The sequence below is a fragment of the Neofelis nebulosa genome, chromosome 12 (assembly GCF_028018385.1).
Source record: "Neofelis nebulosa isolate mNeoNeb1 chromosome 12, mNeoNeb1.pri, whole genome shotgun sequence".
In the NCBI taxonomy this organism is placed as follows: Eukaryota; Metazoa; Chordata; class Mammalia; order Carnivora; family Felidae; genus Neofelis; species Neofelis nebulosa.
The window spans coordinates 32,341,962-32,364,500 of NC_080793.1; the positions used below are offsets into that span (position 1 = coordinate 32,341,962).

Here is a 22,539-nt window from a genome sequence, read left to right on the forward strand (position 1 = left end):
CCAAATTTAACGTAGCTGGTGAAATAAATATGTTTGTGACTCGGGCGAGGAATCAGTTGAAATTTCTTTTTGTGTGTCTGTGGTTAAATGTACATAACATAAAACTTAACCATTTTAACCGGTTTTAAGTATACAGTTAAAACTGTGCAGTGGCATTAAGTACTTTCATATTGTTGTGCAGCCAGCACCGCTGTCCATCTCCACAACTCTTTTATCATTCCAAACTGAAACTCTGCATGCGTTAAACAGTAACTCGTCATCCCCCCCCCCCCCCCCCCCCCGGCCCTTAGTAACCACTGTTCTATCTTCATGATAAAATAAATTAATTAATGTTTATTTTTGAGAGAGAGAGAGAGAGAGAGAGATCACGCGATGGGGAGGGGCAGAGAGAGGGAGATACAGAATCCAAAGCAGGCTCCAGGCTTCAGTCTGTCAGCACAGAGTCCAGCGTGGGGCTTGAACTCACAAACTGAACTGTGAGATCATGATCTGAGCCAAAGTCAGACTCTTAACCGACTGAGCCACCCAGATGCCCCTTCATGATTTTGAGTATTCTAAGTACCTCATATAAATGGAATCATACTATATATGACCTTTTGTGTCTTGCTTATTTCACTCAGCATAACTCTTCAAGGTACATCCACATCGTATCATGTATCAGAATTTCCTTTTTAAGGTTGACTTAATGTTCCAGTATATGTATATACTACATTTTGTTTATTTTTCCCTTGATGGAAACTTGGTTGTTTCCATCTTCTAGCTTTTGTGAATAATGCTGCTGTGATCATTGGTGTACAGATATCTGTTTGAGTCCTTGCTTTAAATTCTTTTGGCTATATACCCAGAAGTGGAATTGTTGGGTCACATGGTAATTCTCTGTTTAATTCTTCGAGGAACTGCTGTAACGTGTTCCACAGTGGCTGCATCATTTTACTCTTAAATGTTTTATAATAGTGTTTCATATTGTAGGTATTCAAAGTATCCTTAAACACCTTGTGTTTGTATCATTAGGCATAATATTTTTAGTGTTCAGTAAGATTTATTATTGATTGTGGCTCATAGGCAGGCTCTAATATGGTTTTAGGGAGAAATTGAAATCTAGGTGGTACCTGAAAAGTTTAAAGACTATTAACTTCCTTGTGACTTGTACAATACAGATCCTCTATCCTGGTTAAATAGGAGTAGCTCACTTTATTGGTAGACTTCCTTTAGCTTGTTTGACACTCACCTCTTACTATTATAAGACATATCTTGGAATCAGTCACCTAAAGTGTGATTTACCTTTCTTTTTAGCTAGCAGAAGAGAGCTCTCGGCAATGTATTTGTTTATATGTGAAATTCACTCTTTTATTTCTTCTGTGTGCATGTGCATTAGAGGGACTTGGTCTTACCTTTAAGTGCTTTAAGCATATATTAGTTTCAGTGTTTTTCTTTCTAAGGGAAAAAAATCCTCGTCTAGTAAGCAGTTATTTAACAGGCCTTTAAAAAAATTAAATTTGATTTCTTTTTGTTACTGAAGTGGTTTTGTTTATTAACTTCCAGTAGAGGGCACTCTGTTCCTTTGATACAACTGGTGAAGGATCTGTTTTCACGTTGACTTAAAATCAGTTTTTGAACACTTCTTGAAACTAATTCTCTTTGGAAGCTGTGTTTATATCTTTATCAATATCAGTTATGATTGACTTGATAACTTTTGCCAAGGATGTTTTCAATTTTTTTTTTTTCTTTTTGTGGAGATTTGTGGTAACTATTGAGAAAATATATTTACAAATAGTTGGGATTCATAATCACCAAATTAAAAGCATATTGTCAATATAGTTAAAAATCCACCAAGTTAAATTCTGTTTTTTAGCAGAGTCTTGTTAGTAGACTTCTCTCTCTGTAGATGTATTGTTCCCATTCAGATGAATCTCTCTCTTTTTTTTTTTTTTTCAGATGAATCTCTTTTTTTTTTTTTTTTTTTTTTTTAAATTTTTTTTTTCAACGCTTTTTATTTATTTTTGGGACAGAGAGAGACAGAACATGAACGGGGGAGGGGCAGAGAGAGAGGGAGACACAGAATCAGAAACAGGCTCCAGGCTCCGAGCCATCAGCCCAGAGCCTGACGCGGGGCTCGAACTCACGGGCCGCGAGATCGTGACCTGGCTGAAGTCGGACGCTTAACCGACTGCGCCACCCAGGCGCCCCCAGATGAATCTCTTTTTAAAAAAATAATACAAAATTAGGACTTCTGAACTTTCTTAAATTTTTTTTTTTTTTCAACGTTTTTTATTTATTTTTGGGACAGAGAGAGACAGAGCATGAACGGGGGAGGGGCAGAGAGAGAGGGAGACACAGAATTGGAAACAGGCTCCAGGCTCCGAGCCATCAGCCCAGAGCCTGACGCGGGGCTCGAACTCACGGACCGCGAGATCGTGACCTGGCTGAAGTCGGACGCTTAACCGACTGCGCCACCCAGGCACCCCTGGACTTCTGAACTTTCTTAGGCCAGTGACATCATTATATCACTTCCTAGATTCAGAATTTAACAATAATGTTTGTTTCCCTCAGACATACACTGGGTTATTTCATATCTGGTTTTCTTTTCAAAATACCCCCTTCTGTCCTCAACTATGACTATACACAAGCCAGTTGCTTTTCATAATCTTCCACCTGCACTGTTACAATATTCCATCTAACTTTTGCACTTTTGCCAGATTAATTTTCCTTAAATATTGCTTTAATTCTGATTTTTGTCTGTTACACTAAGTGTATTATGAGATCAGGTTCTTTTAGGTTTTGTAGTTCTGATGTCCTGTTTGTCTTTATCCAAGAGAGTTAACCCCAAAGAATAGTTTGTTCCATATGTGAAAAACCCATCAGCTAAAAACTGTTGGTATTCATCTTTTTAAAAGTGCAATTAGAGTTGTTGCCCCTATCTCATTTTTATCACCCACTTAAAGTCTTTTAGAGTTTGACTCCCCCTCCCCCCCCATACCATTCTCCTTGCGTTTTCCCCCTTACCTTTGCTCATTCCTTATCCTTTCTGCCCCTAGTTTATTTACAGCTGGATTGGGAAACATAAGACCTAAATGTGGAGAGAATCCACACTGTTAGAGAAAAATCTGACAAGGGAGAAATTTGGGACTAAGAAATTTGGCCTGATTTTTAAGTAGGGTAAAATACATGACCTCCTCTGTCAGGAACAGTTTCAGTTTAGTTCTTTTGTCCCAGCTTACCTCACAAGTGTTCTGGCTTTGACAGTATATATGGTCATCATAATTTTAAGGGCAGTATGATATATTGCTTGTCATTTGTTGAAAGCAGTCTCTTAAATGGATTTTGCTACCTTTTTTAGCCACTGGATGGCACAGTTGCTTTCTGTTTTCACTGGGTTCAAAAGCATATTAGTTTGTTTTCTAATTACCATTTTGTACTCTTTCCCATTGTGCATTTCTGGTTTTTTAAAATAACCTCTCAGTTTTTGTTACTCCTCCCATAAGTCTTTTGCTTATTGTGGGAATAATAAAAAAGGGTGTTTCCATTATTTTAACTGCCCAAATTTAAAGAATGGTAATAAATATTAGCTATTGTAACAGTAAATTAAGTGCTTCTAGTTGAATTAGAAATGCCCAATTTTGTCTGACATTTATTCAGATAACTGAAAAAATTTGTAGCCTCAGCTTGTTGGATCTGATCATTCTCAGCACCCCCCCCCCCCTTTTTTTTTGGCCATATCTGAGACTAACATTTGTTGTCTTTTCCCTTAGCCTTAACTTGAAGAGAGTTTTTAAAGGAATCACTGGAAACTGATCCCCTACCAGGAACCACATAATCCTCATTTAATGAGAAGCTGCTTTACATTTAGCTATTCGCCTAAGTATACCATGAATACTTAGCTGTGCTATTATGACGTAGACCCAGTTATAGCTTTGCACAGTATAGGAACATATGATTATCCTAGAATGACTTTACATGGAATATTCTTTGCCTAACTAAGATACTTTTTGCTTAGTTAGGAAATGAGCTTGTTTAAACTTAGCTCATTTAAGTAAGCAAGGTAAGACTTTATGAAAATCAAGTAGCAGCCAAACCTGCTACTGAAAAGCAAAGCTTCATCTTGGCTCCTTGGAATCTGATTTTCAAATGGCATGGAAATTTTCTAATTTATACCATATATATGGATCAGTTATGCTTTTTCATGGATATTTTGCATAAGTATGTTAGAAGTTGAACTTCCTATATTCTGGTACTTGAGCCCTTATATTTAAAGTGAATATATACTATGGGTTTTTAAGTTATTAGTGCAGATTTGTTTTCAATAAAGAAAAATAGTTATGTATTGTGCTGTTTTTCAAAGTCTTCCAAGTTGGGCACCTCTGGTAATAATTCTCCTATTGTTTGTTATAGATCATCATTTTCTGGATGGAAGTATTCAGCTAAAGACTGGTTGATGAGTGATGTGGACTATTTCAGCTTCTTATTTTCAACACTTACAGGTAAAGACATTCACCTGACAAATTAAGAAAAGGAAAAATCTGGTATAAAAGTTGTCCTAAGATTTACTGTCTTATCTGTTTGGTTCTAAGTTTTGAAGATGGTAAATAATCTATTTACCTTGAAATGATTTTTATGGCTAATAAGTGGGGATCTTTGAAGGAATATTTGTATTCTCCAGTGTCAGGCTTTTGAGGCAGGGATATACATGATTCATGTTTAAATCTCTCAGAGTACAAATACTCTGGAGATGATTTGAATGTCACGTGATTATATTTTCATTTATTTCTAAGTCTAATTTCTCAACTTGATTATCTTGTTTTACAGTGAGTTGGACATACTTGACTCTTTCAGATAGTCAGGTGCAAACCTCATTGCATACTTTAAAAAGTTGATGAGCAGAATATCCATTTTAAAAATGTTTAAAATGTTCAACTTGATAGTAAGTACATCAGATTTCAGTTAGCCATTTTCTACATTCCATTGCTCAAAAGCAAAATTAGTAAAATGAATCTACAAATAAGTTAGATGTGTAAGTATTATTACTTTTGTTTTAAATGATTGTACTGTTTCAACATTTCTGTTGTATATTTGGAGGATAAAGATGACATTCTTTGACATTTTCTGAAGGCTTAAAATTTAGGAGATTTAATGAATAGGTTAAGATACTCCAGAAAAAACTTGACAAGTGCTGATAATGGCTGAATCCAAGATAAATATTACATACACGGATAAATGAGTGTTTATTTGATAGTTTTGGATGTACCCATTTGAGATAGAAGGCAGGGATTTTATGTTTTAATAGTGGTACCAGTCAAAAGGGTTAGTGGTTTTAGAAAGCTCATTAGGAGTCAGTACTGTGATGTGGCCATCAAACTAGATGGTGACTCTTTAAGCTTAATGTCATGGAAATACAGTGATTTGAACATCAAAGCAGGCCACAACGCTGGTATTCTGATCCTTCTGAGCACTGTCAGGAGATACTGTCAAGTTGTCTATGTAGGTCAGACCAAGTGTATGTAATAGGGGTGGTAAGAGGATCAGAAATTTTGCTGTATAAAGTGTAGTTGGAAGAACTACACATGTATTATCAAAAAAAAAAAAAAAATCCGGAAGGGTTTAGGAGGGAGAGTTTTAAAACATTTGAAGGGCTATTAGAGCTCCTGGGTGGCTCAGTTGGTTAAAACATTTGAAGGGCTATTACACAAAAAAATATATAGATAGTATACATATGAAGCAGTATATCATTTTACTTGTTGATTTGCTTTTTTAAACCTGCCATTAATGGAAAAGCTTATGCCTTTCACATTTTTTAAAGTAAAAGTGGTATGGTTCCCAGTGTAAGGGGTAAAACTTAACTTGTTGCTGCATCATGTATTGGGTCAGATCACATCCTTTGTGTACATAATTAATAGGAATTTTACTGCCTCCATTGCTAGCAATTCGTTTTTTAAAATATGTGAAAAGCAGAAATGCAGAGAAAGCAGAGTAGCTAAAGAATTTAAACTTGAAGGTACATGTCTGTTTTTTAAAAATAAGAATGTCATTTGCTTTGTGATTTATTTTTTTAAATTAACTTTCTTTGTACCTAAATTAGGGTTTTCAAAAGAGGAGTTGACTTGGCTTCAGAGTCTTCGAGGAGTTCCTCACGTCATCCAGACACAGCTTTCCCCTGTGCTTCTTTACCTTACTGACTTGGATCAGTTTTTACATCATTGGGATGTTACAGAGGTAATAGTGCATTTAAAAAGAAACTTATGATTATTAAAATTCTGTTCACCAACTACCAATAGTTACTATATATTAGGATTGCCTTGTAGGAGATCCTTTCAGAGATAAAGAGTAGTATAAGAAATGATCCACATTTTGAGAGCACTTATCTTGGATAGGAGATATATGTTTCTAAAAGAGGAGTGTTTTTCATTACTGGTTGCACTACTAGAACAGAATAAATTAGCAGTCTGAATGGTGGAGATAAATTTATTTTCTTTTATCTAGTATAGAATGGATAGGATAGATGCTTCTATGAAAAGGGAGAATTTGACTTAAGTCTTGAAGGATGTGTAGAACTACTTGGATTTGGTATCTTTGAAGGTGACATTTTTTAAAAACAAGATTATTCAATTCTTTTGGTTTTGAGAATTAGTACATAGTATGTTAAAGATAATTTAAAGCCTTGTTTTTCATTAAGTTTTAAAGTTCAACCTACAAATCTTATTTTTAAGATAAATACAGTAACTTTAAGCAGTCTTTTAAAATGGGACTTTGATTATCCTTTTATAAACTTAGTTAAAATTTTAAACCATTTAACCTTTGTTTAAAGTTTATTTTGAGAGAGAGAGAGCATGAGCACGAGCGGGTGAGGGGCAGAGAGAGAGGGAAGGAGAGAATCCCAAGAGGTTCCGCATCATCGGCGCAGAGCCCAGTATGGGGCTCGAACTCGTGCACTGTGAGATCATTACCTGAGCGAAATCAAGAGTTAGATGCTTAACCAACTGAGCCACTCCGGTGCCCCATCAAGTAATTCAGTTTTCTGATAAACCTTCACAAATGTTAAAATATTAAATATAGAGCAAATTAAGCTTTATAAAATACGATAAACCATAAAAAAGTTATTTTAATACTTTATTTATTTATTTTGAGAAAGAATGAGTAGGGGCAGGGCAGAGAGGGAAGGAGACAGAGAATTCCAAGCAGGCTGTGCACTGATGGCACAGAGCCTGCCATGGGGCTTGAACTCCTGAACCATGAGATCGAGACCTGTGCCAAAGTCAAGAGTTGGATGCTCAACTGACTGAGCCACCCAGGCGCCCCTATAAATATAATAAATCTTAATAACTTAGGCTTTGGTACTGCTTATAGTAAAAATCAAATTAAAATCATAAGTTTTAAATTGGCATTATTAGGCTGATCTTTTACTGTAACAGAATAAATTGTCTTACATGTTACAGATATGTAAGCTAAATATGCAAAAACATAAACATTGATATAAGGTTTTGATTCTCTAAAACATTTCTATAATAATTTCTATTATTTGTTTTTTCATTTTTTTATTTCCTACATGAAAAATGCTTATGCAGTAAGAATGTACTAATATCATCCCAAGTAATTTTGGTTTGAACCTTTTTTGCAAATTCTCAGGTTATGTTCTCTGCTGGCTAGTTTCTTTTAATGATTTGGAAGGCCCTTGGTGAGAACACTGACTAATACAGTCTTTCCTTAAAGCTTATAATAGCTAGTCCAAAAGCTTTTTTTTTTTTTTTTTAAACCTCTTTGTCATTCAACAGGGTAGTCTCTAGATTCAAGTTACATCCTACTTTTCTATTTTGTTGCTGTAACAATTGATTTTACTCAGCTGATCTATTATTTACTTCTTTTATTCTATTCTCAATATGCTTAATATTTTCCCATCTGTTAAGACAGTACCTTTTATAGATTTATATACACTTTTCACTTTGCATTGTTTGACTCTGATTACAATTCTTAGGTATGCCAGTGAATTTATCTTCACTTTATTGCCCTAATGCCTGGTACTATGTTTATATGTATGTTCTCCAACAATACTGGATTTTAAAAAAGTGAAAAGAAATAATGAATTGGTTTAACATCTGAAATTTTATCTTCATAGTAAATGAAGAGAGCTAAGATAGATCTCCTGAGGTTAAGGCCTTGAATATTAGATTGGAGGGATTGGGCTTGCCAACAGTAGTAAGAGTAGTTTTAAAGGACAGACTGAAATTAATGTATGTAAACCATCATGACGTATTGGAGAAAACACTGTATGGGATTATTGGGCTCCAGATTCCAGGCATAGATTTACCAGTGTCTAGTTTGGTAACTTGGACAAGTCATATAGCCTTTATCTGATTATTTAAATTTTTCATAAGCACATCATCTGTGTAAAGCCAAAATAAAATTGTCATGAAAATGTTATCAGCTGTATTTCTGAAGTGAACATTTCTCAAGGACGTGCATTAAACTTCAAGGTTGCTGTCTTTGAAATGTTAAGACATAATTAGGAAAAATCTGAAAGTCTCATTTTTAGTTTGTGAACTTAAGTGAAGATTCCAGTTTTCTTTTGGGTAAATTTTATTATTTAAGTTGGCCTTTTCATGTGAAAATATTTGACATACACATAGTTTTGACATCCTTAATGTAAACATTTATTTTTCTAATTATTTCATTTGAACAAGTTATTAGGACTGGGATCGCTCAGTTGTTTTGTAGTTTCATCTGTTTAAGCCAAAGTGATTCTTTTTCAAATCAGACTTTTTTTTTTTTTTTTTTTTTTTTGAGTAGGTATTCACAAAATACAATTCAGAACAGAGGATAATAGTAAAAAAGTCTTCTTCCACTCCCTGTCAACTACCCATTTTTCCTCCCCGGTTTCTAAGTAAACGTGTTCTTTCAGATATCTTCTGTCTTCACAAATGACTAAATATATTGTCATTTTTTTTTTTTTTAAAGAAGTAATATCCTTTATATGCTAACCTAGATCTTGTCATTTTCACTTGTATCTTTGTTATTATTCTTTCTGAGCACTAAAGGAAGAGTTGTATGACCTTCCTGTTAATGATGGAAACTATAATTAACAGGGAACGATCAAAAAGAGAACAGGAATCTCTGTGCAGATACCTTTTAGAAATGGAGATTTCTACTCCAGAGCCAATGAAAGGTTTTAAGGTTAATGTTAATTGTCATTTACAAAATACTGATTAGTTGTAAAAGAATGTTTTTTAACATGGATAAGCTCAGAATAATAATAATTATAATATATAAATTCAGCTTAAGAAATAAGAACATTTTTATTTTTGAAACCCCTGTGTCCCTTTCCCTTCAGAGTAACACTGTCTTTAATTTTATCATATTTTTGTTTCTTCACAGTTTTATTGTAATTAGCATGTAACTCCAAACTATATTGTTGAGTTTTACGTGTTTACAAGTGAAACATTTTTTAGTAATTTTCTTTTTATTCAGTGTATTCTTAAAGGTATCTATGTTAATGTGTAAGCAGTAATTCATTGTTTTCCTTGCTGTATAGTATTGCATTGCAGTAAGATACCATGATTCATTGCTTTCGTAGTTTGAGTATTTTTAGCATTCCATTTTACCTCTGCTTTGGCATATTAGCTATGCCTCTTTGTTTTGTTTTTAGGTGTTTGCTCTTTAACTTAATACAGCCTACCTTCAAACTATACTACTTTATACCATAATATAATGTGTAATGATATGTGAGGTCATTCTTATGTTTTTCTGTATGTAATGTTTTTTGTTTACCTCTATATGCTTTTTTCTTCCTACATGTTGTCAAGATAATCTTTTTACCACTTTCTTCAGCAGTTTGATTGTATTAATTAATGCCTTGGTGTTACTTTCTTAATTTTTTTTTTTTAAGCTTGGTATTTGCTGAATGTTTTACTAGGTTTATAGTTTATTGTTTTGGGGAAAAAAATGTCACTCATTCCTTCAAAAGATGTTTTGGTTCCCTTCTTTGGGACTTAATTTACTTGTATGTTAGACCACTTGACATTGTCCTGTAGACCTTTGAGACTCTTTAACCTTTTTTTGCCATCTCTTGAGAAAGTATGCTGTATCTTCAAGTTCACTGATCTTTCCTGCATTATCTAATGTGCTATTTAAATATTAAAGATTTTTTAAAAATTAAGATTTCTTTTAGAGCAGTTCTAATTTCACAGAAAAATTGAAGGGAAGGAAAAGGTGTTTCCCCGTATAATCCCTTCCCCCACATTTGCATAACCTTGTCCCTTATCAACATCCCCCACCAGAGTGGTATATTTGTTATAATTAATGATTCTATGTTGATATAATTACCCAAAGTCCACAATATACATTATGGTTTACTCTTGGTGTTACATATTTTATGGATCTGGACAAATGTATAATGCCACATATCCATCAGTATGATCTCATACGAGTGTCTTTACTACCCTGATATCCTCTGTGCTCTGACTGTTCATTCTCCATGTCCCCCAACCCCTGACAACCACAGGTGTTTGTTTGTTTTCACTGTCTGTAGTTTTACCTTTTCCAAAATGTCATACATTTGGGAGTATGCAGTATATTGCCTTTTTTAGATTGGCTTCTTTCACTTCATAATACTCATTTAAGATTCCTCCTTGTTTTTTCATGGCTTCATAGCTCATTTCTTTTTATTGCTGAATAATATTACATTGGATGTACCAGTTTATCTGTTTACCTGCTGAAGGACATCTTTGTTGCTTCCACATTTTGATAATTATGCATAAAACTGTGTATATAGGTTTATACACATCCGTGTGTAGTTTTTGTGTGGACATGTGTTTAACTGCTTTGGGTGAATACCAGGGAGAGCCATTGCTGGATTATATGGTCAGAGTGTGTTTAATTTGTAAGAAATTGTCTTCCAAAGTGGTTGTACCATTTTGCAATCTTATCAGCAGTGGATGAGTTTCTGTTGCTCCAGATCCTTGCCAGCATTTGGTGTCAGTGTTTTGAATTCAGGCTGTTGTAATAAGTATGTAGCATCTCATTATTTAATTTTGATTTCCTTGATAACCTGTGATGTGGAGCATCTTTTCATATGTTTATTTGCCATGTCTTCTTTGGTGAGGTATCTATTATGGTCTTTGGCCCATTTGTTAATTGGGTTGTTTTCTTTTCGAGTTTTAAGTGCTCTTTGAATATTTTGGTTAACAATTCTTTATCAGATATATTTTTGCAAAGATTTTCTCCCAGTCTATGGCTTGTCTTTTCATACTCTTGACATTATCTTTTGCAGAGAAAAATTTTTTAATTTTAATGAAGTCCAGCTTCTTTGTTTCTTTCCTGAATTGTGCCTTCAGTATTGTATCTATAATGTCATCACCATGTGTAGGTCGTTTAGGTTTTTCTTCTAAGTCATTACAGTTTTGCATTTTGTATTTTACATATAGGTCTGTTATGATTCACTCTGAGTTAATTTTTGTGAAGAGTCTAGATTCATTTATTTGTAGATGGATTGTGAAAGCACCATTTGTTGAAAAGACTCCATTGTCAAAGATCACTTGACTATGTGGGTCTGTCTTGCTGGGCTCTCTGTTTTGTTCCATTCATCTATTTGTCTATTCTTTAACCAATATTGCAGTGTCTTGATTAGCATAGCTTTACTGTAATTTATGAAGCTGTGTAATATCAGTCCTTTAACTTTATTCTTTTCCTTTAATATTGTGTTGGCTATTTTGGGTCTTTTTCCTGTTTAAATAAACTTCAAGATCAATTTGTTGATATCCACAAAATGACTTACTGTTTTTTTGTTTTTTATTTTTAATGTTTGTTTATTTTTGAGAGAGCGAGAGCAAGCAGGGGAGGGACAGAGAAGAGGGAGACAGAGAATCCTAAACAGGCTTCACACTGTCAGCACAGAGCCTAATGCAGGGCTCAAATCCATGAACCGTGAGATCATGACCTGAGCCAAAATCAGGAGTCGGATGCTTAAGTGACTGAGCCACTCAGGCCCCCCTAACTTACTCATGACACTGATAGCAAGAGTAGTATGCACTGGGGCGCCTGCGTGGTTCAGTCAGTTGAGTGTCTGACTCATGTGGCTCAGGTCATGATCTCACAGTTCATGGGTTTGAGCCCTGCATCGGGCTGTGTGCTGTGACGGTTCAGAGCCTGGAGCCTGCTTGGGATTTTGTGTCTCCCTCTCTCTGTCCCTCCCCTGCTTGTTTGTTCTCTCTCTCTCTCTCAAAAATAAATTAAAAAAAAAATAGCATGCACTACCAACTGAACCAGCCAGGTGCCCCCTCAACATTGTTCTTTTTTAAATTAGTTGATTTTTAATTTTAGAGCAGGGGAGAGGGGCAGAGAGAGAATCCTAAGCAGCTGACGCAGGGCTTGATTCCACGACCCTGGAATCATGACCTGAGCTGAAATCAAGAGTCAGACCTTCAACTGACTAAGCCACCCAGTCAGTACCTCTCAGTAATGTTCTTATGCACCCCAAAGTGTTCATTGTATTTACTTGTAATATCTGTTTTGTTTCCTTCAATTTGGTAAAGTTCCTCAGTCTTTGTCTTTCATTGACCTTGACACTTTGAAGTACATTGGGACAGTTACTGTGTAAAATTTTCCTCCCATTTGGATTTATGTTCCCTCATGGTTAGATTCAGGCTATATGAATTTGGTAGGAATATGACACAAGTGATGCTGTGGTTTTCTGACTGCATCCTGCCAGGTGGTGCATGGTTTTGATTTGTCCCATTAGATACTCACTTTGATTACTTGATTAAGTGCTGTCTGTCTACTTTTCCACTGTTTACTTTTTCCCCTTTGTAATTAGTAATGATTTATGAGGAGATACTTTGAAACAGTGTTAATGTCCCAGTCATTTTTATTAGTCTGTTTATTAATTTGTGTTAATATGGTTTCCTATTCAGTGGGTCACTATAGAATATAGTGGTTTCTTTGTTCTTCTGACGTGTACTCATTTTTTTCTGAGTACTTCTTTACTTCCTTGTACCACAGATTGTTCTAGATTCATACGTGATTTTCACTGTCCCAGCCCTGCAATCAGGTATTTTTCGAAGAGGCCCAATTTTCCTTTAAGTGGAGAATGGTATCTTGAAACCAACTTCAGGACTCTGGGTGTGGTCATTGCTTTTGGACCCTGGTGTTCCCAGACTGTCGGTGGACAGAAATCAGGAATTTAACACTATAGGGTTCATTCTAGTTGTCTTCTTTTCCTCTTGTACCTGCCTTTTCTGAAGGTTAAGAACCCTGGTTTCCGTTATACTTAATTCACTTGATCAATTTCTTTGTCCATAATTGATCTTTTGGTGCTATCCCTCTCCCATGCAGGCATCTTCTTTTTTTTGTTTTTGTTTTTTTTCCCCCATGCTGGCATCTTCACTCCATTTGAACTCCCAACTCTGTGGGGACAGTCTACTTCTGTTTATTCATGAATGGCTTTCTCTGGGCCACTGCAGCTCTCCTACCCATTCCAGTGCTGTTTACCTAACTCAGCCCCACCCAGTGGCTTTAGAACTGAATTGTTCAGGAAGGGAAGGGGTGGTGGAAGGGAAGGGATTAAATGGTTATTTATTGGGAATGAGCCTTTATTTTGTTGTTTTGTTTTTTTTTTAGTTAGTGCTCATTCATGCATCCATGAGCAGGGTGGGCAGGCCAGAGAGAGAGCTTGCTTGCAAGCAAGCAGAGGACAGTCAGCAGGGGAGAGAGAATCGAAAGCAGGATTTGCTCTGTCAGTGTGGGGCCTGACGTGGGGCTCGAACTCAGGAACCATGAGCTCATGACTTGAGCTGAAACCAAGAGTCAGATGCTCGAGCCACCCAGGCACCCTGAATGGGCCTTTTCAATTGCAATTTACCTTTTATTAATGAAAATATTCACTGCTTGTTTTTGAGTAGGAAGATGGTATTAGAAATACGTTGTTTACATTGTTACTTATAAGCATAAAAGAGAAGAAAAATTGCCATGTGTAAACTCTGGGTGGTACTAATTTACAAGAGGTTTTCCAGGGAAATAATGCATAGAGCTATTGATTTTTTTCAGAGTTGACTGACCATTCCCTTAAATTTAGCTGGACTGTCCTCTTTCTAGATTGATATTCTTCTTTTCCACCAGTCTTTTCTTTGTCTTTCTAATGTGATTCTTTTCACATATTTCACTTTTGGCACTCCCCTCAGCTTCTGGGATGGTGTAATGAAGTCTCTGAAGGACTTGATGTTGGCTTCCCTCCTCGTGTTTCCTTGAGAACTTAGAAAATTAAAAATACTAAGGATTTGACTCTCACTTCCCTTATATTTTTCTTCTTTTCCTGTGGACTGTTCTCTTACTTTTGGGGAATAGGAGGCAGTGTTCTATTAATTTGAACAGGGTATTAGTATTTTCTGGATCATAAGTGTTTTTCTATTGTATGTTTTCTCACCAAATGGGAAAAAGGCTTTTCAGTCCTTTGTTCACATCATTCAGATTTTTCTGTTGTAGCACTTATTAATAGAAATAGTCTTTACTTTGGTAGATTGAAGCTACTCTTTTAGGGCTGTGAGAAGAGTTTCTCAGTCTTTCATTCCTGTACCTGGTACCTAATAGGACTAGTTCAGTGCTTAGTAAATGTTTAAATAATGAGTTGTTTGGAAAATTAGCCCATATATGAGATGTGATTGATTGACCTTTGATACTTGCATCTTCAAAGTCATTATTTTCAAGAAACTAAAATTAGAACTATGTTATGATCCAGCAATTGCACTATTAGGTATTTATCTAAAGGATACAGAAATACAAATTTGAAGGGGTACATGCACCCCAATGTTTATAGCAGCATTATCAATAGCCAAACTATGGAGAGAGCCCAAAAATGTCCATTGACTGGTGAACAGATAAAGAAGATAGGGAAGATGTGGTATAGATAAACAATGGAATATTACTCAGCCATTAAAAAGAATGGAATCTTTCCATTTGCAACGATGTGGATGGAGCTGGAATGTATTATGCTAAGCGAAATAATCAGAGAAAGACCAATACCATATGATTTCACTCGTGTGGAATTTAAGAAACAAAACAGATGAACATATGGGAAGGGGGAAGAAAGAGAGAAGAAAACAAACTGCAGGAGATTCTTTAATGATAGAGAACAAACTATGGGTTGTCAGAGGGAGCGTTAGATGTTGTATGTAGGTGATGAATCACTGAATTCTATTCCCGAAACCAGTGTTGCTCTTGTAAACTAAAATTTAAATTAGGAAAAAAAGTCATTTTTTTTTTTAAGTGTCCTGTTGTATATAGGGTGAGTAGGTTAAAAAAAAGTCTATAGAACTGATTTGATCCTGATTTGGTTACTGGTTTTCTCCTTTTCTGACAGACAGTTTGTCACAGTTTATTGGTTATCCCTGCCCGAAGCCAGAGTTTTGACATCCTGCAGAGTGCCATCAGTAAGCATTTGGTAAATATACTTAAAAAATTTTTTTTGTTCCTACTTAAAAAAGCGTAGAGAATCCTTGGTTAAGAGTGGGTTTGCCATAGGCAAGGAGAGAGTGTCTAGACTAAGAAGCTTGATGTTTTTCTTGGCTGTTACTAATTACTTCTGACCTTGGGAAAATCCCCCTTTTCCAGGACCCTACTTTCTACATCTGCAATGAAGGGCCTTAAAAAAAAAAAAAAAAAAAAAAAAAAAAAAAAGTTTATTTGGGAGAGAGCACGCACAAGGGAGGGGCAGAGAGAGAATCCCAAGCAAGCCCCGTGCTGTCAGCTCAGAGCCCAACAAGGGGCTTGATCTTACAAACCACAGGATCATGACCTGAGCCAAAATTGAGTCAGATGTTTAACCAACTGAGCCACCCAGGCACCCCTGCAATGAAGGGCTTTAAAATTATACCTCAGGGGGGCGCCTGGGTGGCTCAGTTGGTTGGGTGTCCGACTTCGGCTCAGGTCACGATCTCGCGGTCCGTGAGTTCGAGCCCCGCGTTGGGCTCTGGGCTGATGGCTCAGAGCCTGGAGCCTGCTTCCGATTCTGTGTCTCCCTCTCTCTCTGCCCCTCCCCCATTCATGCTCTGTCTCTGTCTCAAAAATAAATAAAACGTTAAAAAAAAAAATTAAAAATAAAATTATACCTCAGGTTCTTCTGACATATAGTGCTTTAATGAACACAAACCTGGTGTTTGTGTATTGGGAATCCAGCATCCAGACTGGGGTCTGATTTCCACCTTGAATATTTGGGTTCTAAACAAGGGATATAGCCTAACAGGTTGAAGGCCTGGCCACTAGAAGCAGCAAGCTAAGCCTTGCGACTGGTCTTCTGGCTAGTCGGTGTCTCTTGTTCCCAAAAACCTGGGATTTTGCTTTTTAGCTTCCTCCAATGTTTATGTTTAGATTTTTGGCTTATTATAATTATCCTTAGTGTAGAGGAAACTCCCACAGTTTTATCTTTCAGGCACTGTCACTTTTTTGGGTAATTTTATAGGTACATTCCAACCCCCTTTTCTCCTTTAAAATGTTACTTCCCTTGAGTTGAATTTCCAGTGCTCTTTTCTCTCTGTTGTCAAACTTCTAATCTTTATCCCGTGTGTCTCTAAAGATCTCTACCACTTTTCTTTTCACCTCCACTCCAGATATATATGCCCTCCTTTGACTACATTCATTATTCTAGTAAAAGATTAACATGCTAGTCTTGGGCACTATTTTCAAACAGCCTGATCAGAGCCTGCAGACTTTTTCATGATGACTTAACAGTAGTTTCCAGGAGATTTAAACCATGCATACATAACAGTTGTAAGTTAGAATCCACCTTAATGACAGATAGTAGAGTCCAGATGAATACACAAACCATGATGTCCCTTATCGGGGTTTTGAGGCAGTGAAGCAGTCAAGTGTTAAGTATAGTAATGTCTTACTCCAGGGTGTTTTACTTAGTCATGTCTGAATGACTAGCTAAATTAAAGGGCAGGGGTAGGCTAATTGTAAAATGAACTTTGGTTTGTACATTTAATTACCTGGGATGGAGGTGGTGCCAGAAATGAGAGTTTTCTAGTCTGAAGAATCTAAAAATCATGGAAATGTGGTTGGTTGTATCAAGATTTGGGGCGGGGTAGGGTGCATAAAGTAATCCTTTCAAATGATATTTCTGACCATCAGAAATTGTAATGTCTTAAATTTTAGTAGACTCATGGAGGGAAGGCAGTAGATTAAGTTAATAGTATCTCTTGAGTTGGCATGTTTTCAGAGTTATTTAACGTAGTGATTCTTTTTTTTTGTTAAGTTTATTTTGAGAAAGAGAGTGCGTGTGCGCATGCAGGAGAGGGGCAGAGAGTGGAGAAATGCAAGCAGGCTCCATGGTATAAGTGACACAGAGCTCAATCTTACGGTTTGTGAGATCATGACCTGAGCCAAAATCAAGAGTTGGTTGCCTACTTGACTGAGCCACCCAGGCACCCCTAGTAATTAAATTCTTAAGGGAAAACAGGACCTTAAGTTGTGGCAGGTTGTGTGTTTAATGTATGCGCTGTTTTTCAGTAGAAGTGATGTTAGGTTAACTCTCCAGTTAATGGGATTTGTTTTTTTCATGGAGAGAAGGACGGTTGTGAAGAGGTCATTAATCTAATTTTTCTCTTCCTAGGTTGGGCTGACTGTAATTCCTGACAGTACAGCTGGCTGTGTTTTGGGTGTTATCTGTAAGCTCCTGGATCATACGTGTGTACTTAGTGAGACTCTACTACCGTTTCTGGCTTCTTGTTGCTACAGTCTTCTTTATTTTCTGCTCACTTTAGAGAAAGGAGAAGCAGAACATCTAAGAAAAAGGTAATAGTTTTTGTATTCTTCGACTTTAATTTTTTTCTACCTATTCCAGTTTTCCCCACCAAATAAGTAAATAAGAATAAATAAAATCAAAAAATTTTTTAAAGAGGAAAGAGTGAAAGAAAATTAGATTTAATAAATACCCTGAATTGTCTTTCAGAATTTGTATAAACCTTAACTGGATTTCTCTTTATTGTTTCATAAATTCCCTTTGTCTTGTAAGAGGATTTTTAGTTTTTGTTTTTCTTTTAAACTACAAATTTGAAAAGTTAGATGGCATTTTAAAATTTCTTGGGAGCTTTCATTATTAATGTTGCTGTAGGTCTAGCAAGGAAAAAAAAAATCTACCTTTACAAGAATGCAGTCACTGATAAATACAAGCCTTTATTAAAACTAGCCAGAGTAAAAATCTTTAAATTCTTGGATTTAAGGAAATTTCTAAGATACTGGTGTTTATATTAGTACTTTAGCTCTTACATACTATTCACACTAAAGTTTCTTTTTTTTTTTTTTTTTAAATTTTTTTTTTCAACGTTTTTTTTTTTTTTTTATTTTTTTTTTATTTTTGGGACAGAGAGAGACAGAGCATGAACGGGGGAGGGGCAGAGAGAGAGGGAGACACAGAATCGGAAACAGGCTCCAGGCTCCGAGCCATCAGCCCAGAGCCTGACGCGGGGCTCGAACTCACAGACCGCGAGATCGTGACCTGGCTGAAGTCGGACGCTTAACCGACTGCGCCACCCAGGCGCCCCACACTAAAGTTTCTAGTATAGTTTGGAACATTTCACTTTAGTTTAAAAAAGTATTCTCATGCTTATGTTCTTATTCGTAATGCCTGTTAAAATTTTGAGGCGCCTGGATGGCTCAGCCAGTTAAGTGTCTGACTTGGGCTCAGGTCATGATCTCGTGATTTGTGAGTTCAAGCCCCACCTCATGCTCTGTGCTGACAGCTCGGAGCCTGGAGCCTGCTTCGGATTCTGTGACTCCCTCCCTCTCTGTGTCCCCTCCCCTGCTCATGCTCTGTCTCTGTGTCTCAAAAAATAAATAAACGTTAAAATTTTTTGTAGAAGGTTTTTAAAAAAAATCTAACAGATGAACAAAGATTAGAAAATAAAAATTATTCTGTTGCCTGTTAACATTTTAATATTTGTCTTTCTAGTTTTTTTAACTTTTATATATCATAAGAATAAACACGTATATAAAGAGTAAGTTTAAACTGAATATCCATTTAACCAACTTACACGTTCAGAAATAGAACATCATCAACACACTCTCTGTGTAACCTCTAGTTAGATTTCTCTTCTGTACCCCCCAGAGATCACTTTTGCGTGTTAAATAACAAAAATTCAGCCTGGTACATTTTAAACATCTAATAGGGTTTATCAATTGATTCATTAATTGGGCAGCATCCCATCTAGCAAGTAGAGGGGAGCTCTAAAGGACTACAGAATAGGAAAGTTTTTTTGTTTTCTTTTTTTTTTAATTTTTTTTTAACGTTTATTTATTTTTGAGACAGAGAGAGACAGAGCATGAATGGGGGAGGGTCAGAGAGAGAGAAGGAAACACAGAATCCGAAACGGGCTCCAGGCTCTGAGCTGTCAGCACAGAGCCCGATGCGGGGCTTGAACCCACGAACCGCGAGATCGTGACCTGAGCCGAAGTCGGATGCTTAACCGACTGAGCCACCCAGGCGCTCCTAGGAAAGTTTTTTAAAGGTAGACAGGGAGTTGAAAGAAGGAAATTATTAGTAAAGAATCCATTGTTGAGGCAGGGAGGCTCTCCAGAATCGTAAGGATCTGTCAGTACGTTTTTCCTAGTGCTGATCAAGAAGTTCCCATGTTGACTGGTTAAAGTTTCTTGGGGGGTTGAAACTGCAGTTAGGTTAGGTATTAAGTCTTGGTTTACTGACTTAGGGCCTTCACCTGAGTGATGCCGTTTTGAGTCTGTAGGTTTTTTGTTTTTGTTTTTTTTCTTAATGTTTGTTTATTTTTGAGAGAGAGAGGGAGAGAGAGAGAGAGAGAGAGCGAACGTGAGTGGGGGAAAGGCAGAGAGCGGGAGACAATCTGAAGTAGGCTCCAGGTTCTGAACTGTCAACCCAGAGTCCAATGTGGGTGGAACGTAACCAATTGTGATACCATGACCTGAGCTGAAGTCAGATGCTTAACTGACTAAGCCACCCAGGTGCCCCTGTAGTTTTCTTGTTAAGTTGCCTTCTAATTAAAAATTTTGTGTGTATCTGTAAACAATATAATTTTTGTTTGGCGTATTTTAAGAATATCATACTGTATGTTTTTGTGATTTGATTGTAACCATTGTTGTGAGTCATTCATGTTGATTGAAAAACTGATTTCATTTTTGTTTCTCCATACCAGGGCTAAGCAAACTTTTCTGTAAAGAGTCAGATAATAAAATATTTTAGGTTTTTCGTGCCAGTAAGTCTCTTGTCAGAACTGTTCAACACTGCCCTGGTAACACAAAAGCAGCAACAGATTACATGTAAATGAATGCATGTGACTATGTTTCAATAAAACTATTTACAAATATGGGCTCCAGTACAGGTGCTTTACAGTATTTTGTTATGTGAATGTACCCCAGCTTATCAATTTTGCTGTCAAAGATCTTTTATATATACACACACACATACACACACACACATATATACACACACATATACACACACACATAAATCTATATATTTATATGTAATATAAATATAATTGATAATTAACAATTATGTAATTATAATCAATATTAATATTGATATATAATTATATATATAAATATATACACACATACACACATATATATACACTCTTAGGAAAACCTAGGAATGGCTGTTCGTACGGTATTTCTTCTGTTGCTTGTGGTACCCAGGTCTCTTGTATTTCTCTTTGGCTTGACAGTTTTAATTGGGTTGTATGAAGGTGGAGTACTAAACTTTATTGATCCATTCACTGTACTTATATTTAGTATTATGTAGAATCCATGAGCCTTTTTAGCACAGTTTTGATCAGCAGTTATTTGAAATCCACTCAAGTTAAAGTAGACAATGAATATATTGGGTCATTACAGGAGTAACTCATAAAACCCAAGGGCTAGGAATTTTGGAGGCAGGAATTGAAACCCATCAGGAACCAAAGTGGTTTTCTCTACTTTTTCTTCTGGATTGTGTAGTCTTTATCTCTGTGCCTTTGCCTCATTATTAGCTATGTCTGCAGACTGGCTTTTTTCTCCTTGCACGTGGCTATCCTAGCCTGGCTGTGCATGAGTCAATACTCCAAATAAAGTCTCCAAAAAGAGGATCTGGTTGGCTTAGAATGGAGTCAGTATCCACTTTTGATGGAGACGCTGCATCATGGAGATGGAGTGGGGGAGGTTGATCAGATTGTGAAAGGGTTGCTGCTTCCACATCTAGAGGTAGTCAGATTCTCTTTGAAGGATCTGGGGACCACTCCTAATACGAAAACTATAACAGACTAAGGTCAGAGCCGTTAGCAGTCAGTGGATTCTTTGTCCAAAGGGTATTGCTCCATTTAATGTGGTTGGCTAGCTACAAGTCCATTTACTTTCATCATAAAACGTTTTTGTTCTGCCCTATAGTGAAACCAAGGGAATGGTGCTTACTAAAATTAGGATTTGCCGTTTCTGGCCTTTCATGATCTAGTAACATGGTAGCAGTCCACTGACTGGCTTCTTTTCTGAAATCCATTTTGGTTCCTTGTGAATACATCTTTCTCTGCATATCTGCCCTGTTTAAAACATTGAAGAGGCTCAGAATCCAGGGCACAGCATTAAAATTTCATGAAGTTTGTTTTTGTTTTTAAATAAACTGCCTTCAAAGTGGGGCTTGAATTCATGACCCCAAGATTAAGAGTCGCATGCCCTACTGACTGAGCCAGGCATCCCAAGTTTTTTTTCTTTCTACCAGTGGGATATTCTGATTGTACCAGTGGGATTTTTGATGGTATAATAGTTGAATATTGTTCAGTGGTAGAAAACAGTATGCATATGTAGATTATTGTGTTCTTTGGCTAATTCTGTGTTATATATATGATCACCAGAGCTTTAAGAATGTCCTGGTAAGCCCAGGAAAGTGTTGATTGCTAGGCTTCCTGGAACTTACCGAGTAGGGGAGAACAGCTGATTCTTCATTGGATTTGCTTATTCAGCTATGACGAAACCCAGTTGTTAGTTTTGATTTGTGGGGTTTTATGAGAAAACACCACATTTCTTAAAAGGACATTTTCAGTTTTGGAAAATACAGAAAGGGTACTTCTGTGTGTGTTGGCTCACTGACTCATTTTTGTCTGTTACTGTAGGGACAAGTTGTGGGGGGTCTGTGTCTCCATCCTGGCTCTCCTGCCTCGAGTCCTCAGGTTGATGCTGCAGAGCCTGCGGGTGAACAGAGCTGGACCTGAGGAGCTGCCTGTTGTGGGCCAGCTGCTTCGCCTGCTGCTTCAGCATGCACCCCTCAGGACTCATATGTTAACCAATGCCATCTTGGTGCAGCAGATCATCAAGAATATCACGGTAAGCATGGAACAGGGCTTTGTATTATTACTAGAAAAGGGATTCATGAGGAGGGCATGGGTGGGGTTCTCTGGGGAGGCTAGGCCTCCAGTGCATTGACTGACTCCTGGAATGAAGCCCACTGTGGTGATTTCCCAGGTTTTCCCCTGCTGACTAGCACCTGTCACTTAGCCAGAGGGAGGTCTTTGATCCAGAGTCAGTAATAAAAGGTTTAAAATACTCAAATTGAATTGGTCGCAGGCAGGT

General features: G+C 36.8%; 1 protein-coding gene across 1 annotated transcript in view; it reads left to right on the plus strand.

Annotated features, from left to right (window-relative positions):
* Positions 1 to 22,539, plus strand: part of TEX10 (testis expressed 10) — a 62,513-nt gene that overhangs the window by 38,511 nt on the left and 1,463 nt on the right. The window contains exons 10-14 of the mRNA XM_058694769.1: positions 4,390 to 4,478; positions 6,074 to 6,207; positions 15,335 to 15,415; positions 17,585 to 17,766; positions 22,083 to 22,293. Of these exons, the coding sequence (XP_058550752.1) occupies positions 4,390 to 4,478; positions 6,074 to 6,207; positions 15,335 to 15,415; positions 17,585 to 17,766; positions 22,083 to 22,293 (697 nt within the window). The remainder of the gene's footprint in view (positions 1 to 4,389; positions 4,479 to 6,073; positions 6,208 to 15,334; positions 15,416 to 17,584; positions 17,767 to 22,082; positions 22,294 to 22,539) is intronic.